The sequence below is a fragment of the Thermothelomyces thermophilus genome, chromosome 6, assembly GCF_000226095.1.
Source record: "Thermothelomyces thermophilus ATCC 42464 chromosome 6, complete sequence".
Lineage (NCBI taxonomy): Eukaryota > Fungi > Ascomycota > Sordariomycetes > Sordariales > Chaetomiaceae > Thermothelomyces > Thermothelomyces thermophilus.
The window spans coordinates 687,505-702,693 of record NC_016477.1 but is presented as its reverse complement, the minus strand read 5'-3'; the positions used below and the strand labels follow the sequence as shown (position 1 = coordinate 702,693).

The following is a 15,189-nucleotide window of genomic DNA, read 5'->3' as shown; positions in this document are numbered from 1 at the left end:
CCTAATAATAATCCTACTAAATAGACTTAGCCCTTACTATTTAAACGTTTAAGGCCTAAAGATCTTAAGCTAGTTCCTAAATACCTACTATAGTTTATAGGCTAAGATATATTAGATACTAAAGTAAAAGCCTAGTAAAGGCATTAGGTATCTAAGAAATAGCCCTTACCTAAAGGTAATAGTAGAGCTAAGTAAGCTAGGTATTATAAAGAACGTAAATAAGGTTTTAGGTCTAAATTTGCTAATAGGAGCCTTAGGGCAAATTCGAAAGGGAAGTATAGACTAGGGCTAGAAGTTCTTAATATAACTAAAGGAATATAAGGTATAGTTTTGTTTTTCTAGTTCTATAGAGCTTTACTATATATAATAGATATAAATAGGAGTTACCTATCTAAGGGCGCTAGATAAGAAAGACAAGAACAATAGATAGCTTTTAATACTTATTTACTCTAATAGATTAGAGTAGTAGGATATAGTTTTTCTTTCTTTTATAAGTTAGGGATATCTTTTTCTACGTAAGTAGACTCCTTTACGTCTATCTAGAGGGATATCACTATCGCCGCCTTTGCCCTTATCGTCGTTGCTATCCAGATGGTCGGACTTGCCTGCTATGACCGCGAATACTTAGACGCCCTAGACATTTTAAGCCGAGGCTCCTCCTTATCTAACTAGACAGAGGTTTAGTTCTAGAGGTGCTAAGTAGTGCCTTAGAGGGTTAGCACTAGCTTACTAATAGGTCTACTTAGTACCTAATTACCTTATTAACTTAGACCTATTAGGTTTAGCTTAGGCCTTAGTATCTCTAGTAGCTCTAGTAGGCTAATAGGTAGAGTTATCCTTTATAGAGCTGTTTCTAGTAATATAGTAAATTATTAAACTAGGCCATTAGGACTTAGCATTTTTAAGGTCTCTAAAGGTCCCTTAAATTAGGATTCCTCCTAAACTTATACTTTTAATATAGTTCTTACTTCTAATAGTAATAATAGAATAAGCGCCTAATCCAAAAGCTAAGGAAGGCACTTAATAAAGCAGTTTATAAGTCCCTTTAACGTATACTTATTAAGATTTTATAACTCTAGGTAATCTTTATTAATTAGGTAGTTATTAAAGTCTTATATATAAGCTAAATAGTAGTTAGCCTCTTCAAGAAATATTACTAGCTTAAGGATTCGAAGTTCCATTAAGGTAAGCCTCTAAACCTAACGCTAGTAGGCGTTTTTAACGATAAAGCAGTAGATCTAATATACTTATTATAGTTTAGGCTCGTTTATTAGATCTTAATAGAGTTACTATTACTATCGTATCTAACCATTTAGGCATCTACTTAAGCAGAAGGATATAATTGCTTACCTAGGCAAATAGTCTCTTATAGCGTTCAAACGCTTACAATTAGTAACAAGATTATAGATTTAAACCGGTAGTAGGTACTACTTGCTATAGCTTAGTAGCTATAACTAGTATAGTTTAGAGGGGCTATAAAGGTACGATACTATAGCGGTATTTATATAGTAGGTAGCACTCCTAGACTAACTGTTACGGTCTATAGAAGTAGGTAATAAAAGTGTTGATTGTTCTAAGTGCTAGAGGCACTTAGAGAAGCTGTCTAAATACATGTTAACCCTGGCTTGTTATCCCTGTTGGTAGGTCAGTCAGATCTGACCTACAGATAGCCAAATGCTATAATAACCAACGTCCTTTTGCATGGTCATCCTCGCGCTCGGTAAGATACTTTTGCAGATAACTGAAAATGTCACTTGACCCTAGTGCCCCTAACAGCATCCCTCGAGCGCAATTCAAGTTTTGGTCGATATTTATAGGGAGGTCCGGGGAGAAGATAGGTACTTGCCTCCCTAGGCAGGAATCGAGCTCATGATCTGAACACCCTGCAGCTGGTTGTGGCAAATGTCGAAGTTTATTTACAGGGTTACTTATCGCGCATATCCGTGCTCCTCCGTGTAAATTATTCCATCATGTTGGACGTGCTTTCGCGCTCCCAGCATCCAGGGTAAACACACAGTGACGACAGTGTTTCACCATTTAAGGGAGAATGACCCGTAGACGGAATTAAGATGTAAGTATAGACTAGGAAGCAATGTCGAGCTTACCTCGGTAGTTTGCATCGTTATCTCGGGCTTTCTTTCCCTCTTCTTTTGACCGCTCCGCTCTCATTAAATTGCTACTCAGATATGATATTTAGTAGCAAGAGGAAGGAACACGAAAGTCAAACGAACGAGCATAGCGGCAAAGTTTATACAAGTGCCGCTTATCCATGGGATGCCACGACCGTTATAGATGATAACACTAATTATAATCGACCTGCAAGTTATACTATTGGTTTTTCATTGGTATCACCTCTCTATCTCCGGTCTCCGTAGCAAACCCCTCTGGTGAACCCATGACTTCATCACCAAGTCATAACAGTCATCATACCGATTTCAACGCCCCGCTAACCAGGCAACCGTAACACACCTCGTGACAGAACCGAAACTCCTTGTGCCGTGCTAATCCCGTGCCCACGCCCGTGTATCGCGTGCCAGCCGCCGATTCTATCAACCCAACCAGGAAAAAAGACCATGTCATCGGCCAAAATCAATGCTTCTTTTTCGGATTTTCTCAACGCTTTCCGCCAACATCCTGTACAGCGTTTTTTTTTGTTTTTTTTTCTTCTCCTATGCCTCCACATCCTCGGGGCGCTTCCCATTATCTTCTCGGTCCCTCTTAACTGAGAAGCACTGCACCGCACCGACAACGGCGACGACGGTACTCCCGTACCAAGCCAGCGCGGTACAATCCATTTTCTTCCCCAAGGCGTACAGATATCCGGCCACGGGCGGCGCCACCATCCGGCACGCGGCGCCTGCGCTAGCCGCCAGGCCGTTCACCTTGCCCAGGATCGTCGAGCTCGGCGTCGCCTCCTTGATCAGGATGAGAAGGAGTGGGTACAGCAGGATGGAGAAGAAGTTGCGAACGACCAGGACGCAGTAGATGGCCGGGTATAGCAAGGGCTCGGGGACGTACAGCAACCAGGGAACGAGGGCGTAGACGACCGGATGCAGCACCGTAACGAACAGGAACAGCCGGTACACGCCGACGCGCTCGGCTGCGAGCGGGAAGACGATGGCCTGCATGAAGAGGGCAATGGCGCCTTGCACGGCCATGATGACGCCGACAGCCTGCATGGAGAGGCCCAGGCCACCAGGTGAGTAGAGGAGGCTGTTTCTGGGAACGCCGAGACCGGAGAGGGCGCGTAGGGAGGCGTGGACGGTGGCGCCCGAGGTCGGGGCGCGGTCATCCTCGAAGAAGATGGGAAGGAGGTGGTCGAAGGTCATCGAGTGATAAGTGAAGATCGAGAGGGAGATGACGACGGCCATGATACGCTTGCAGAAGACACTTGCGGGTCGTACTCCCTCTTTGGTAGTCCAGCCAGGAGTCGGACAGGAGGCGGCGGCGTCGCGCGAGCGCATGGTGCCGTAGTTCTCGTCGCGGAGGTCGACGGCCGGACGCTTCATTGCGTCCGAGGTTTCGATCAGGGGCGTGTTCTCCGAGAGGAAGGTGTCGTTTGGCAGGAGTACGCGCGGCTGCATGTCAGGGTGCGTCTCCTCAAGCAAGAAGTAGCCGAGTATGATGCTCACGAGGAGCATGGCGGCGCAGATGAGGTTCGGCAGGAGATACGGGAAACGTTCGAAGAGAGAGCCGTTGGGAAACAGGTCGGGGTATGACTCGTGGGGGTCAGCAAAGAGACCCCCAATGATAGGGCCAATGATGGTTCCGATGCTCCAGACAAAGGGCACTTGTGGGGTTAGTAACGTCCCAAACAGAACGGGAAGACAGAGTATGTCCGGCACTTACTGATGGAGAAGGCACGAGCTGCTAAAGTCAGCAAATGCTATGCACAACAACCGGAGCGAAGGCGGGATGAGGAAAACTCACGTTCATGCTCTGGCTTCGTAACCAACTCGCCGACCATGGTCTGGATGACGCCAATGTTGCCATTCAGCAGACCGCCGACGGTACGCCCAACCAGGGCGATCCAGATGTTCTGGGCAATGCCGACCACGATCATGCTGAACATGGTGCCGATGCACCCCAGCAGCAGGACAGGCTTGCGGCCAACTCGATCCGACAAGCTGCCCCAGTACATGCCCATCAGGGCTTCGGCCAGGGAGAAGGCCGAGATGAGCAGGCCCGCATAGAACGAGGCGTCATCTTCGTTGCCGACCTGGAAGCGCTTGATGAGAGCCCAGGCATAGGGGAAGATGGAGGTGAGCGCAATGGGCTCGGCGAGGCGGACGATGGCTGCATGATGCGCATGGGTACTCGGTGATTAGCCTTCCTTGGCCTGGGACTCTCACACACGGAACGCACGATCGCGCGGGGGGATAGAATAGCCAACCTACCTAGGACAAAGAGCTGGACGGTGGGGAACGCATCCGGGTCACGGTGACTTTTTCTTTGTGTTAGAGTCATTGCTTCGCAGTATGGCTTCAACCTTACGCTGTCCGCAGCACCGAATCGGTGTTGCGTCACAGTAAACTCGCTCTGCTGCTTGCCCAAGTTGTCACTCTCGAGTCGCAGTGAGAAGAGGTCACTGGAGGTTCGCTGGTGGGTGGTTTTTGGGAGAAGAGGAAGTAGGCGCCGGTGCCGGGCACACCGAGAACACAAAAGAGATTTTTAAGAAAAATGCCGACCCAGCCAAGGAGGGGCAGATGATGGGCTGGCGTGGTGCCACTCTGCAAAATTTTGGACAGAGCCCCAGGGCTGCGGTTGATAATGGACCGTGCTCTCGACCGGCCGGCCAGGACCGGGTTGAGAGGGTTCGAGCCGGTTCCAGACACAGTCCCCCGACCGTTTCCCGGCACCGTCTCCATGAACGAACGAACCGGAACAGGGGCCTGTGGACACCATGCAGGTTGCTGCTTCCGTGCCCTCCCCGTTTTAACCACAGGGCCAATCGTTCCTGCGTCATCTGCAATTGGCACGCGCTGCTCAGTGAAAGCGTTGATTGTTGTCAAGTGAGCCGATCGGGTCTCGGACCGAGCCCCAACGTTGTTGCCCCTCTGGCAAGTTTCATCAACACACTCGGCAGCCCGGACCGGACGCCCCGCCTGTGCGCTCGCTTACTGTACGGACACGGTGTGGGACGTTAGGGCTTAGTGTAATGTATTTGCACCTCAGTCTTTTTCCTATGAGTCTTGCAACACTCCTATCGGCGAGATGGTTCAATAATGTGTTGTTTATAAAGATTGGAAAGAGGAATCTACTTTTTCACGTCTTCAGACCCCGGTCACACGAGTCCTGGTCTGCACGGCCTTCTCATGACCGGCGGCAACTAGACAGTGTGGCGCAGGAACCGAGAACAGGCAACAAGGGTTGGCTGCAATCCTTGCAGCCTCAACGCACGCTAGCGCGCCAAGCTTTTGTGGGGAAAGCATTCTTGGTTTGGCGCCTCGATACTCCGTCGCTTGACATCCCTCTTTTCCATCAGGTCATGGAAACGCTCGGATTGGCTGGCCACCGCCACGTTGCCTTTCACCGTCGGTCTGGGGCAACTGCCATCCGAGTATCTCCGGCTGTGCTCTACCTCCATCTCTCTCCGTTGCCGTGCGCCGAGAGGGATCAGCATCCTCTCCGGTCCTGCATTGATGCCTGTCGGGAGCCAATGCCGCGCTAAGCGATGCGAAGCGGTGAGCCCTTATCAACCATGAGATGTTGTTTCGGCAGATATGTTTCATCATGATAAGTGCAGCCTCCGATATCCGGACGGCGACGGTTGGGCTCATCAAGTTGGCAGCAAACCTTGCTGGCTGATAAGTTTTTATCATTCTCGCCTTGAGTCAACCAATCCCTTTGCTTTGCGCCTCCCGAGCCCTGCAGGATCGGGGTCTGTGGTCTGTGCTTTTTTTAAAATGACCGTCGTACGGAGCATGCCTACACACCTATACCAGCGTCGTATGCTCAGCTCTTTGCGAGTTCTTTATACACACTACTATGCAGTTTTGCACTTTGCTGCGGGGTACGGACTTCAATTGTAATTCCGTAGTGCAGATGACAAGCACGACGCTTTATCTGAAGTCAGGGGACCCGCCGAGCAAGAGCCATGCCTATTTGTGGAGGATGCCAGGGTCAGACACTTATCGGCTTTCGGTCCTTACTTCGGACCATGGCGGATATGGCGGTTGGGTCCTCCTTACATAGTACGGCTGCGAACTTCCACCCAGGGGCCTGAAACGATAATGAAAATCCCTGGGGATATCGGACATCCCCGTCCCTGAAAAAAAATCCCCAAATCTCTTCTCGGTCTCAAAATTCTACTGCAAAGGACTGGGTATTGTACTAAGTTGGCGAAGTCCTCAATTGTGCTTGTGAATTGTCTAGATGAAATGGTTTTGCCATGGCAGTTCGGACAGCAGTGATGGTATATTACTTCCAAGCCGTACATCTACTTGTTAATTCTATTGTTGGCACAGTCTAAAGACCCTCCGCCTCTGTCTTTCCCTATCCGCCTGGCTGGCTCAGGCACGACCCCGTCTAGTGCTTGTAATCCATCTTACCATCGCCGATGACGTCCCAGAACTCTTTCACCAGCTCCTCCTGCCCGCTGCTGGCGCCCCTGACGGCGAGGTACACCCTCGAGTCCAACTCCGTCTCCCACCCTCCGGGATTCCCGCTCACCATCCGACCGCCGGCCTCGTTCAGGATGCACCAACCGGCCGCGACGTCCCAGGCGTAGCACCCGCCCTCCCAGTACATGTCCAGCTGGCCGGCCGCGCACGCGCACAGGTTCAGCGCGGCGCTCCCCAGCGACCTCATGCCGCCGATCATGCCGCCTCCGTTCTCCTTGGAGGCCGCCAGCTTCCGGAACGTCCTCGCCTTGAGCTCAAAGTTGTCCCCGTCCCGCTGGCTGCCCCACTCGATCGAGACGAGCGCCGAGCTCAGGTTCCCCAGCGCGGGCGGCGGCCGCGTCCCGCCGGCGCTGCTCAGCGGCAGCCTCACCTTCTCCCCGCGGCCGCGCCCTTCCTCGAGCGACGCGTTGCGCTGCATGTAGCTGCCCTTGCCCTTGATGCCGGTGAAGAGGAGGTCCTGGAAGGGGTTGTAGACGACGCCGACGGCGGGGGCGCGGTCGACGGCCAGGCCGAGCGAGACGCAGGCGTTGGGGAAGCCGTGCACGAAGTTGGTCGTGCCGTCGATGGGGTCGACGATGAAGGTCGGCGCGTCCGTGACCCGCGTCACGCCGGCCTGGTACGTCTCCTCGCCCACGAAGGCGAAGGTCGGGAAGGCGGCGCGCAGCCGGGTCGAGACCATCCGCTCGACCGCCTTATCCGTCTCGGTCACGATGTCAACGGCTGCGGGCGAAGGCGCAAGAGGACGCGGTCAGCTGCGTTGCATTTTGTTCCGAGGAGTGAGTGGTGGTGGGTGGGAGAAACGGAGGGAGGAGGGGCTTGTTCAAACCGTTCAGTTTGGTGTTGGTGGAACCGGTGCTTGGGTTGGCTGCCAGGATCATGCGCCCTGCCTCGAAGGCAACCGACACGAGTGTGTCATGGACCGCTTGGAGGTCGACTTCTGCCATAGCTGCGTTTTTCAATCGCAGAGTGAAGAAGGGTCGTCCAGGTGACGCAGGTGGTGAGAATGTTTTGGGGTTCGATGGAGGGGCAGTCGGCCCACGGCGGGGTATATACGGGTACCTTATGTATGTATGTATGTACATACATATCTACGAATTACTGTAAGTTTCCGTCCCCGCGGGGTGGCTCAAAAAGAGTAGAAGAGGGGCCCCCCCCCACTTGCTCGATTCTGTGGACATCGCGGGCATTCCATGCTCCTGATCAACCGAAACAGCTAACAACAGAGCGAAAATGTTTATGCCAATGTTTATGCCGCCAACCAATGTGCTTCCTTCTGGATCCGCGACAATGGCTCATTCACATGAACCGGAGTTCAAACAGCTAACCACGCGCCAGGACCAGGGTTCCCCGATTCCAATCGCCAAGACGCATTCTGGACGTAAATGCCGCCCCTCCACAGTAACGGCGGCTTGTTTTCCCTCCCTCCTTGATAGAGTCGATATTGCGTGGATTGTCTTTCCAACGTGGAACAGAGTTACCCACGCTCAGCGTTCACCCAGTCTTCTTTCTAACGTGATGCAGATATCGTCACGCTATGCAAACTAGATATAGGTGTGTGGAAATCGTTCTAGCCACGAGCTTTCTGAATGTAATCCCCAGAATCATAGCCTTGTTGGTACTGGGCATTCGTCAGGGCGAGGTACCAATGTGCTACTCCGTACTCCGTCAGCAGATGATAACTAAGTTGCTGATTGACACTCCGTCGAAAAAGCTGTGATCCCACGCAGGTAAGTGGATGGCCAACCTCCCTCCACTCGGATGATTTCGGTACACGGAGTTGCGGCGCGAGTGTCGTGAAATCCAACCGTGCCCTGTGACTCTTGTTTTTTGAAGGGTCGACGTGGAATGGACAGGCTTGCAGCAGATCCTGCCGGCCGTTAGCCAAGTTTCACCACAGCAAAGTAACTACCTCGAAGAGGCACAGGGCTTGCCGACAATGAGGTAAGAATTAACTTCAGCAGCAGCAACGTTGATCTGCCACGGGGAGCGGATCTTGTATCCCGTGGCCTTCCCCTCTGTCCCGGTCCGCTTGGAAATGGGTCTCAGAGTATCGATCCTCTTCTCCTGCTCCCAGAAGTCATACCGCTGCGGTTGAGGCTCTCCCTTATGCGTAAAGGGGATGCTGGCGCGCCATTGAACCGCTTGGACCTGGGGTGTCGGAGGACATGGTGCGTCTGAGTAGTCTCAGATGGAGGGGAGAGAGCGGCGAGCTCGAGAGGCCCACTGGTAGAGGAGGTCTTTGACAACGAGAAAACGAGAGAGCATAGTGCACATGAAGTGGTTCTCTGCTCGGCACAAGGAAACAATAGAGGCTGTTGGATAGATAAATCAAAGAAACTGGGCACGCTGCCGCGGCTGCTACGCAAGGCGGGGACAGGTATGGCTTCAATCAGCAATGCCAGGTATATCTGTTCGCAGCTGGGACACAAAGGCCCGATCTTTGGCATCGATTCATTCATGGGTTCAGAGTTCTGCGGAGTTCTGCCGAGCAACGCAGCGATGGATGCCCGACGGGGGTTGCGCGAGGCAGCAGGGAACAGGCCACCCTGCTGCGCTTGGTAGGAGAATCTGTTTCTCTCCCAGCTTCCCCGCTTACGCATAAGCTCCTTCTCATTTGGCCCGATCATTGGTCTCGTGCAACTACGAAGTTCGCGAGGCCCAGTGATTGATTTTTGAAATTTGTTTTTCTCTTGAGTGCCACGCTACGAAATCGGGTAGCGCAACCGAAACTGGCCGCTCCCGGATCAAGACAAAGAAGTTTGGCCGCACTAACTTGGAAGAATCTGCTTAACTTATATAAGCGGCTCAGGTAGTGTTGTCGCGTGCAGTGGTATGGGCTCAACCCAGCAATCAATGAGACGGTTAATTTGGTCATTCGTCAAACTCACTTGGCCAGGCGAAGGACTGTAGGAACAAGGCAGAATGTCACGAAGCTGACGATATTGTGCCTTTCATTTGCCTTCCGTCTCTTGGGCAGCATCAGCACACACTGCACAGTTTCGGAAGAGGCAACTACTCCCGCCTATAAGTCGGACCACCTGGATATGGACCACCCCCACCTGTGGACCACTCCAGCTTTAACCCTCAGGGTTATATATAGAAAAATACCCTCCCTTAACAAAACAACAACTAGATATTCAATATATAAAATAATAATAGGAAATTGTTCCTTAAATGTTCCTTATTAATATTTAGTGTAGCTTTTCTTATTATTTGTTATCTTACGTTGATATTTAAAATGTAAAAGATGTTAAGAAACCTTAGTATTTTATTAGTAGCTACTAACAATATTTTCAGATCTTATTTCTGATTCTGATAGCTATTCTAAATAAATAAAATAGTGATTTCTTAGTATACTTTCTATATTACTATCTGCCTCTAAAGATTGAAGTCTATTGTACTATTGTGGGATGTATAATGTAGGATTGAAAAGTATGAGTTTGTATGAGTTTGTATGGGAATGGGCGGTCCACAGGTAGGGGTGGTCCACTAGGGGGGGTTCCGACTTACGGCGGCATACGGACGCTCAAGCATCCCGACCCTTGCCCTGCCATCTGGAGATTGGGTTCCTCCAAAGTTGTACGTTAATTATTATGGCTCAATCTAACCCTTTCTTAAGAGGTTGGTTCTTGGCTTAACATAGCTTAGCCGGTAGCTTTGCTAACGTTGTTGGCGTTCCTCCAAAACATTAGTAGTCCCATCATATCGTAGCGTGAGCGGAGGGTCCCATTCGCCTGCTATTAGCGACCGAATCATGATGGGATTCGCCCCCACGTGGGATCCCGCAGTGTGTTCCCCCCCCCTTTTTTTTCCAAATTGAATCGCAGCTCGCTCCTATCAACAGATTCGGCTGCATATCCGCCGCACGTGGTAAAAACCACCGACGGCAAGGCCTAGTGCACCCAGCAAGACCGGAGATGAGATCGATGAAGAGCCGAGGCGCGATGCGGATCCTGCGGAAGTCTGCTGGATGAACCTGGCATCACATACAAAAGAGACATGGCGACGCTTTGCAAATTGATGGACACCCGAGTATCGAACCTCCCGGACTCCCACGTCTCAGGTTGCAGTGTCTATTCGAGCAGTCACTTTTGAACCATGACGCCTACCGCGACGATCAGCGCCGTGCTGACATGCGCCGGGATGGCCTATGCCCGAGCGGGTGCCGGCACGCCGCTGGACCCCGTGCAGCCCGTTGTGCTTCCCAATGGAGCCATGGCCAAGAATCCGTTGGCGCACCTTGGGGGTAACGGGCCCTGGACTACCGGTAAGCCAAAGCAGCCGGAGCGTACACTCTAAACTCTGGACGACTGGCATTGCTAACCGCAGGCTAGCTCCCAACGTCAACGGAATTCCCCCTGACGTGCCCAAGAACTGCTATGTTGACCAAGCGGCCTACGTCCTCCGTCACGGATCCCGCTACCCAGACCCAGGCGCTCACAGCGGCTGGCTGGACATGGCTCGCCGTGTAAGTTGACGATCCAGGATACGACCAGAAGCACGCTGTAATTAATTATGTCAAGCTGATTTCCATCTAGTTCAGGGAGGGCGACTACTCCGCATCTGGGCCGTTGTCCTTTGTCCACCGTTGGGACACGCCCCTAGCGCACCCCGAAATTCAGCTTTCCCAACTCAGCCAGACCGGTTACAAGGAGCTGTCTGATCTGGGCTACACGCTAAGAACTCGGTTAGTCGCTCTGCATCTCTTTACCAGTCCAAAGATACCTTCGTAACAGTCAGAGGGGAGCACAAAGCAAGAGTGAGATTATGCTGAACCTGATCGTCATGTTTCATTCTCTTAGCTACCCAAACCTTTACCAAGAGGGCGAAGACTTTTACGTCTGGGCCAATAATTATACTAGGGTGATTCAAACAGCCCAGCTGTTTGTCCGCGGCTACCTGGGGCCAAATTCGACGCTGCTTGGCAAGGTCGTTTCTGTCACCGGCAAAGGCTTCCCCGACCAGCTTGCCAACACCCTGGCACCTTCCGACATGTGTCCCGCATTCAAGGACGACAGCGAGGTGCAACAGTCGGCCTGGCGCTCCCGTTGGCTGCCTTCTTTCATCGAACGCCTCTCGAAGTACATCAGGGGGAACTTGACGCTCCAGGACTCGCAGTGGAACGACTTCCCTTATATATGCGGGTTTGAGTCCCAGATAACAGGCCGCCTCTCGCCGTTTTGCGACACTTTCACACAGGAGGAGCTGGAGCAGTACGAGTACCAGCAGGACCTACGGTACTATTACGGCCTGGGTCCCGGGGCGAGCGTGTCGTCCAAGATGATGGCGCCCTTTCTGAACGCACTGATGCAGCGCTTCGTCGATGGGCCCGATGCTCAGGGAATCGCCAAGGGCGGCGCCCTCTTCAAAGTGCCAAGACTGCTGATGAACTTTGTCAACGACGGGCAGCTCATCCAGCTCGCTGCCGCGACAGGTGTGTTTGACAAACAAAAACCTCTCCCGGTCAACTACATCCCCAGAGACCGCCTCTGGCGCAGCTCGCGTATCTCGCCGATGCGCGGCACCATTGCCTTTGAGCGTCTGAACTGCAGAGTCAGAAATAGTCACGGCGGTTGGGGGTTGGCGCGCGAAAAGAACGAGACCTTCGTCAGGATCCGCATCAACGAGGCTGTCTACCCCGTCCCGGGATGCCAGGGCGGGCCGGGCCAGTCGTGCCGTTTGACTGACTATGCCGCATACATCGCGCGCAAGGTCAAGGCCATCGGCAGCTTCGCGGCGCTCTGCAACGCCACCGACCCCGCTACGCCGCGGACTGTTCTGGGCGCGAGTTTTTTGACCGACTTGGACCAGCCGCACCTGCAGATTGTGACGCCTTGAATCGTATTCTCACGCGATTTCATGATTGAGTGGGTCGAGGGCTGAAGCTCTGTTGCAAAACAGAAAGGGTGGTTTTTTTTTGTTTCTTTTTTTTTTTTTTGGGGGGGGGGAGGGGAGGGGATGGAATGTTGCTACTTTTGAGGAGGGTTTCTTCAAACAATGGCCTGTGTACAGTACGTCGTAGTATATTAATATAATTGGAGTAATTGTACTAGTTAATTATTGCTTCATGGAAACAATAGACGTCTCAAGACGGCATCAAACGAACTGTAATAACATCAAACATACTGTAGGTGCCTAGTTAAATAATAATTAGGCCGGGGAATGCCTCTATAGGCAACCTCAGGTTTCAACATTTTGTCGTTCAGCACTAAACAAATGTGGTGGCAGCGAGGTGGTGGAAATCTTGGGTTTCCTTCTCTAATTTTTTTCATCCCATATCCCAAAGCACCATGCTCCAGTGAAACACACAACCATATTAGATGATCTTTACAGAGCCCAGGTTCCACCAGAATCAACAAATCACTAATATTGCGGCTCGCCTTTTCCCTTTTCTTCAAATCACTACTTCCGACCTATAGTTTCTCGATCGAGCCCATCAAAGCCAGCCGAGGAATCTCGAAGCCCCATTCAGCCCAACTCGGGCTCCTCCATTTCGCGCCCAGAGATCATTTCGTCATTTCACTACGACTCGAAATTCCATCCATCCGCACCCGGACCGAAACAAATTTCACGAGTTACATCTGGAAAACCCAAATAACGACGCGGGCGCTGCTGCGTGGGGGAAATCCAAAAGACAATCTCGATAATATGGATACAGCTCAAGATGGCGACAAAGAAGCAGACGGGATGCTACGAGCCCTGATCCAGCGATTGAGCGATCAGATCGACACCATGGACAAGTCGGTCAGTCATGCGCAGCTCACCAGTGTGGCCGAGCAGCTGGAGGCATCTCTCATCCAGGTCCAGCGGCTACAGGAGCGACTTCGGGCATCGCTCAGCCGATCTCTGGAGCACGAGCAGGCGGCAAAGAGAAAAGCCGTGGCCATGAGAGATATTTCCGAAGGCTTCAGAGCCCTGGGTCGTCTGGAGACGAAGGTGGACGCGGTCAGCGCCAAGATCGGCGAGCATCTTAACACATGCAAAGCCCACAAGATTGACCTCAACAGACGCATCGCAGCTCTCCAGGAAACGTTGGCGGAGACGAGAGATCATGGCAATGCCGAGACGGCAAAGAAGTCCGCGCAAGAGTCCGCGGAAGCCACAACAGCGTCGACACAACTTCATATTACTACGGGTCGCCCTGCGCCTCGCACAGCATCCTCCAACTCCGCCGATGTAAACACTCCCAACACGGTCAACGACGCGACGCGGGCGAGCAACGCACTGGTCCGCACAGGACCAGCGCCTTCTCCGGTTCACGCGGCGCGCAAGCGGAAGAGAAGAAGAAGGCAGGGCAAGAGCGAGTTATCCGTCCCAAACGCCGCGGACCTGCTCCCTAGCGACGATCACCGGCGAAAGATCAGCGAGCTCGCTGCCATGCCTCGGCTCGACTGCCAGATAGCGAACGAGGTGCTGAGCTGCCTCCTGCCGTGCCCCGACGGGGGTCTCTGGGATGCGAACCGGATCCATGACTGCGTCCGGTCGCTCTCGACGGGCGAGTCGGGGACCAAGAAGGTGACCTGGCTGGGGAGAAGAATGCTCCTGCTCTGGGACCGGAGCCATGACGGGTGGTTCTGTGCGGTGCACGCGCCGGCCGACCGCAGCGACCCCGTGGACCCCGACGGGAGGTGCGGCTCGTGCCTCCCTCGTACCTGGTGCGTCCAACTGAGAAGGGCGGCGCTCACGGGCCTGTTGAGGCGGTACTGCTATGCCCGGGTGGTATGCAATCCGGGTTCCGATCAGGTACCTACCAATTAATAGTGTGCAACAGAACACGGGAAGTGAAGATTGTTCATGGTCCAGTCCTGACTGATCTCCATTTATCAGTCATGCTTTGTTCGAGAAAGGGATTGCCTGTCAAAAAGAGAGAAGAAAGATGTCTGTTTGCCTTTTCATTGCATGTCACGTCGAGCTCTCGTCCTTCTGGTCGTCGAGGGTAACCGGCCGCCGAATCGGCCGGCGGCTCGGTACCTCCCTTAGGGCCAACTCTCACCCGAAACACTTTGCCGACTAGGACTGGCTGACGGATGGTTGGTTGCAGTATGGACCGCGCCCCTGCATTGCAGAGCAATTAAGCATAGGGCCGTGGTGGAGGGCTGGGCCATGCAACACGATAATGTGTCTTGTGGGGAAGGGAGCGGTTATTTAATCAATATATTAATTACAGGCACCTGGGCATGTAGGTTCCATTCGAGATCTAGTTAGACCTGGCACGGCGAAGCAGACGGCCTGAGCCCGGAAATATCAGGATCCGTACAGCATAATTACGATCTGCTGTTCTCCAGGAATTCAATGTAGCATTGGCAAACGGTAGGCAGCCCCGCGTTGCGTCGCGTTGGATCGGGAGGAAGGTTGTGCGTACCTGGGAAAGAAGCAAACGAGGGGATCCGAACGTCAGGTCCTGAGGGGGTTGAAAGAGGCAGGGACTAAGCAAGAAATTTCTTCATTGTTCCATTGCATAAGAATGCAAGATTCGCGTCGGACTAGAGCAATCATCCTTCATCCTCCTCATCGTCCCCCTTCATTCACCCTACACCTTTCCCTTGATGAAACGATCGCCTTTTCG

At 52.5% G+C, this 15,189-nt stretch overlaps 5 protein-coding genes across 5 annotated transcripts; 2 read left to right on the top strand and 3 right to left on the bottom strand.

The window, feature by feature from the left end:
* Positions 1–2,325: 2,325 nt before the first annotated feature.
* On the bottom strand, positions 2,326–4,601 carry MYCTH_85648 (uncharacterized protein). Its single transcript, XM_003665810.1, has 4 exons — positions 4,398–4,601; positions 3,931–4,296; positions 3,850–3,867; positions 2,326–3,790 (listed from the first exon to the last, which is right to left on the bottom strand). Exons 1-4 carry the CDS (start codon positions 4,465–4,467, stop codon positions 2,670–2,672), a joined length of 1,575 nt encoding a protein of 524 aa, XP_003665858.1. The 5' UTR covers positions 4,468–4,601; the 3' UTR covers positions 2,326–2,669.
* Positions 4,602–6,349: 1,748 nt separating this feature from the next.
* MYCTH_2309971 (uncharacterized protein) lies at positions 6,350–7,679 on the bottom strand. The gene is made up of 2 exons (XM_003665809.1): positions 7,450–7,679; positions 6,350–7,343 (listed from the first exon to the last, which is right to left on the bottom strand). Exons 1-2 carry the CDS (start codon positions 7,565–7,567, stop codon positions 6,529–6,531), a joined length of 933 nt encoding a protein of 310 aa, XP_003665857.1. The 5' UTR covers positions 7,568–7,679; the 3' UTR covers positions 6,350–6,528.
* A 573-nt stretch (positions 7,680–8,252) lies between these two features.
* Positions 8,253–9,250, bottom strand: MYCTH_2129720 (uncharacterized protein; the record flags this gene model as incomplete). The annotated part of the gene is made up of 4 exons (XM_003665808.1): positions 8,253–8,273; positions 8,368–8,490; positions 8,559–8,797; positions 9,136–9,250. 4 exons carry the CDS (start codon positions 9,248–9,250, stop codon positions 8,253–8,255), a joined length of 498 nt encoding a protein of 165 aa, XP_003665856.1.
* Positions 9,251–10,721: 1,471 nt separating this feature from the next.
* Positions 10,722–12,678, top strand: MYCTH_72932 (histidine acid phosphatase; the record flags this gene model as incomplete). The annotated part of the gene is made up of 4 exons (XM_003665807.1): positions 10,722–10,890; positions 10,958–11,091; positions 11,162–11,310; positions 11,426–12,678. 4 exons carry the CDS (start codon positions 10,722–10,724, stop codon positions 12,459–12,461), a joined length of 1,488 nt encoding a protein of 495 aa, XP_003665855.1. The 3' UTR covers positions 12,462–12,678.
* Positions 12,679–13,271: 593 nt separating this feature from the next.
* Positions 13,272–14,408, top strand: MYCTH_97164 (uncharacterized protein; the record flags this gene model as incomplete). Its single annotated transcript, XM_003665806.1, has 2 exons — positions 13,272–14,342; positions 14,385–14,408. 2 exons carry the CDS (start codon positions 13,272–13,274, stop codon positions 14,406–14,408), a joined length of 1,095 nt encoding a protein of 364 aa, XP_003665854.1.
* Between the last annotated feature and the right edge of the window lie 781 nt (positions 14,409–15,189).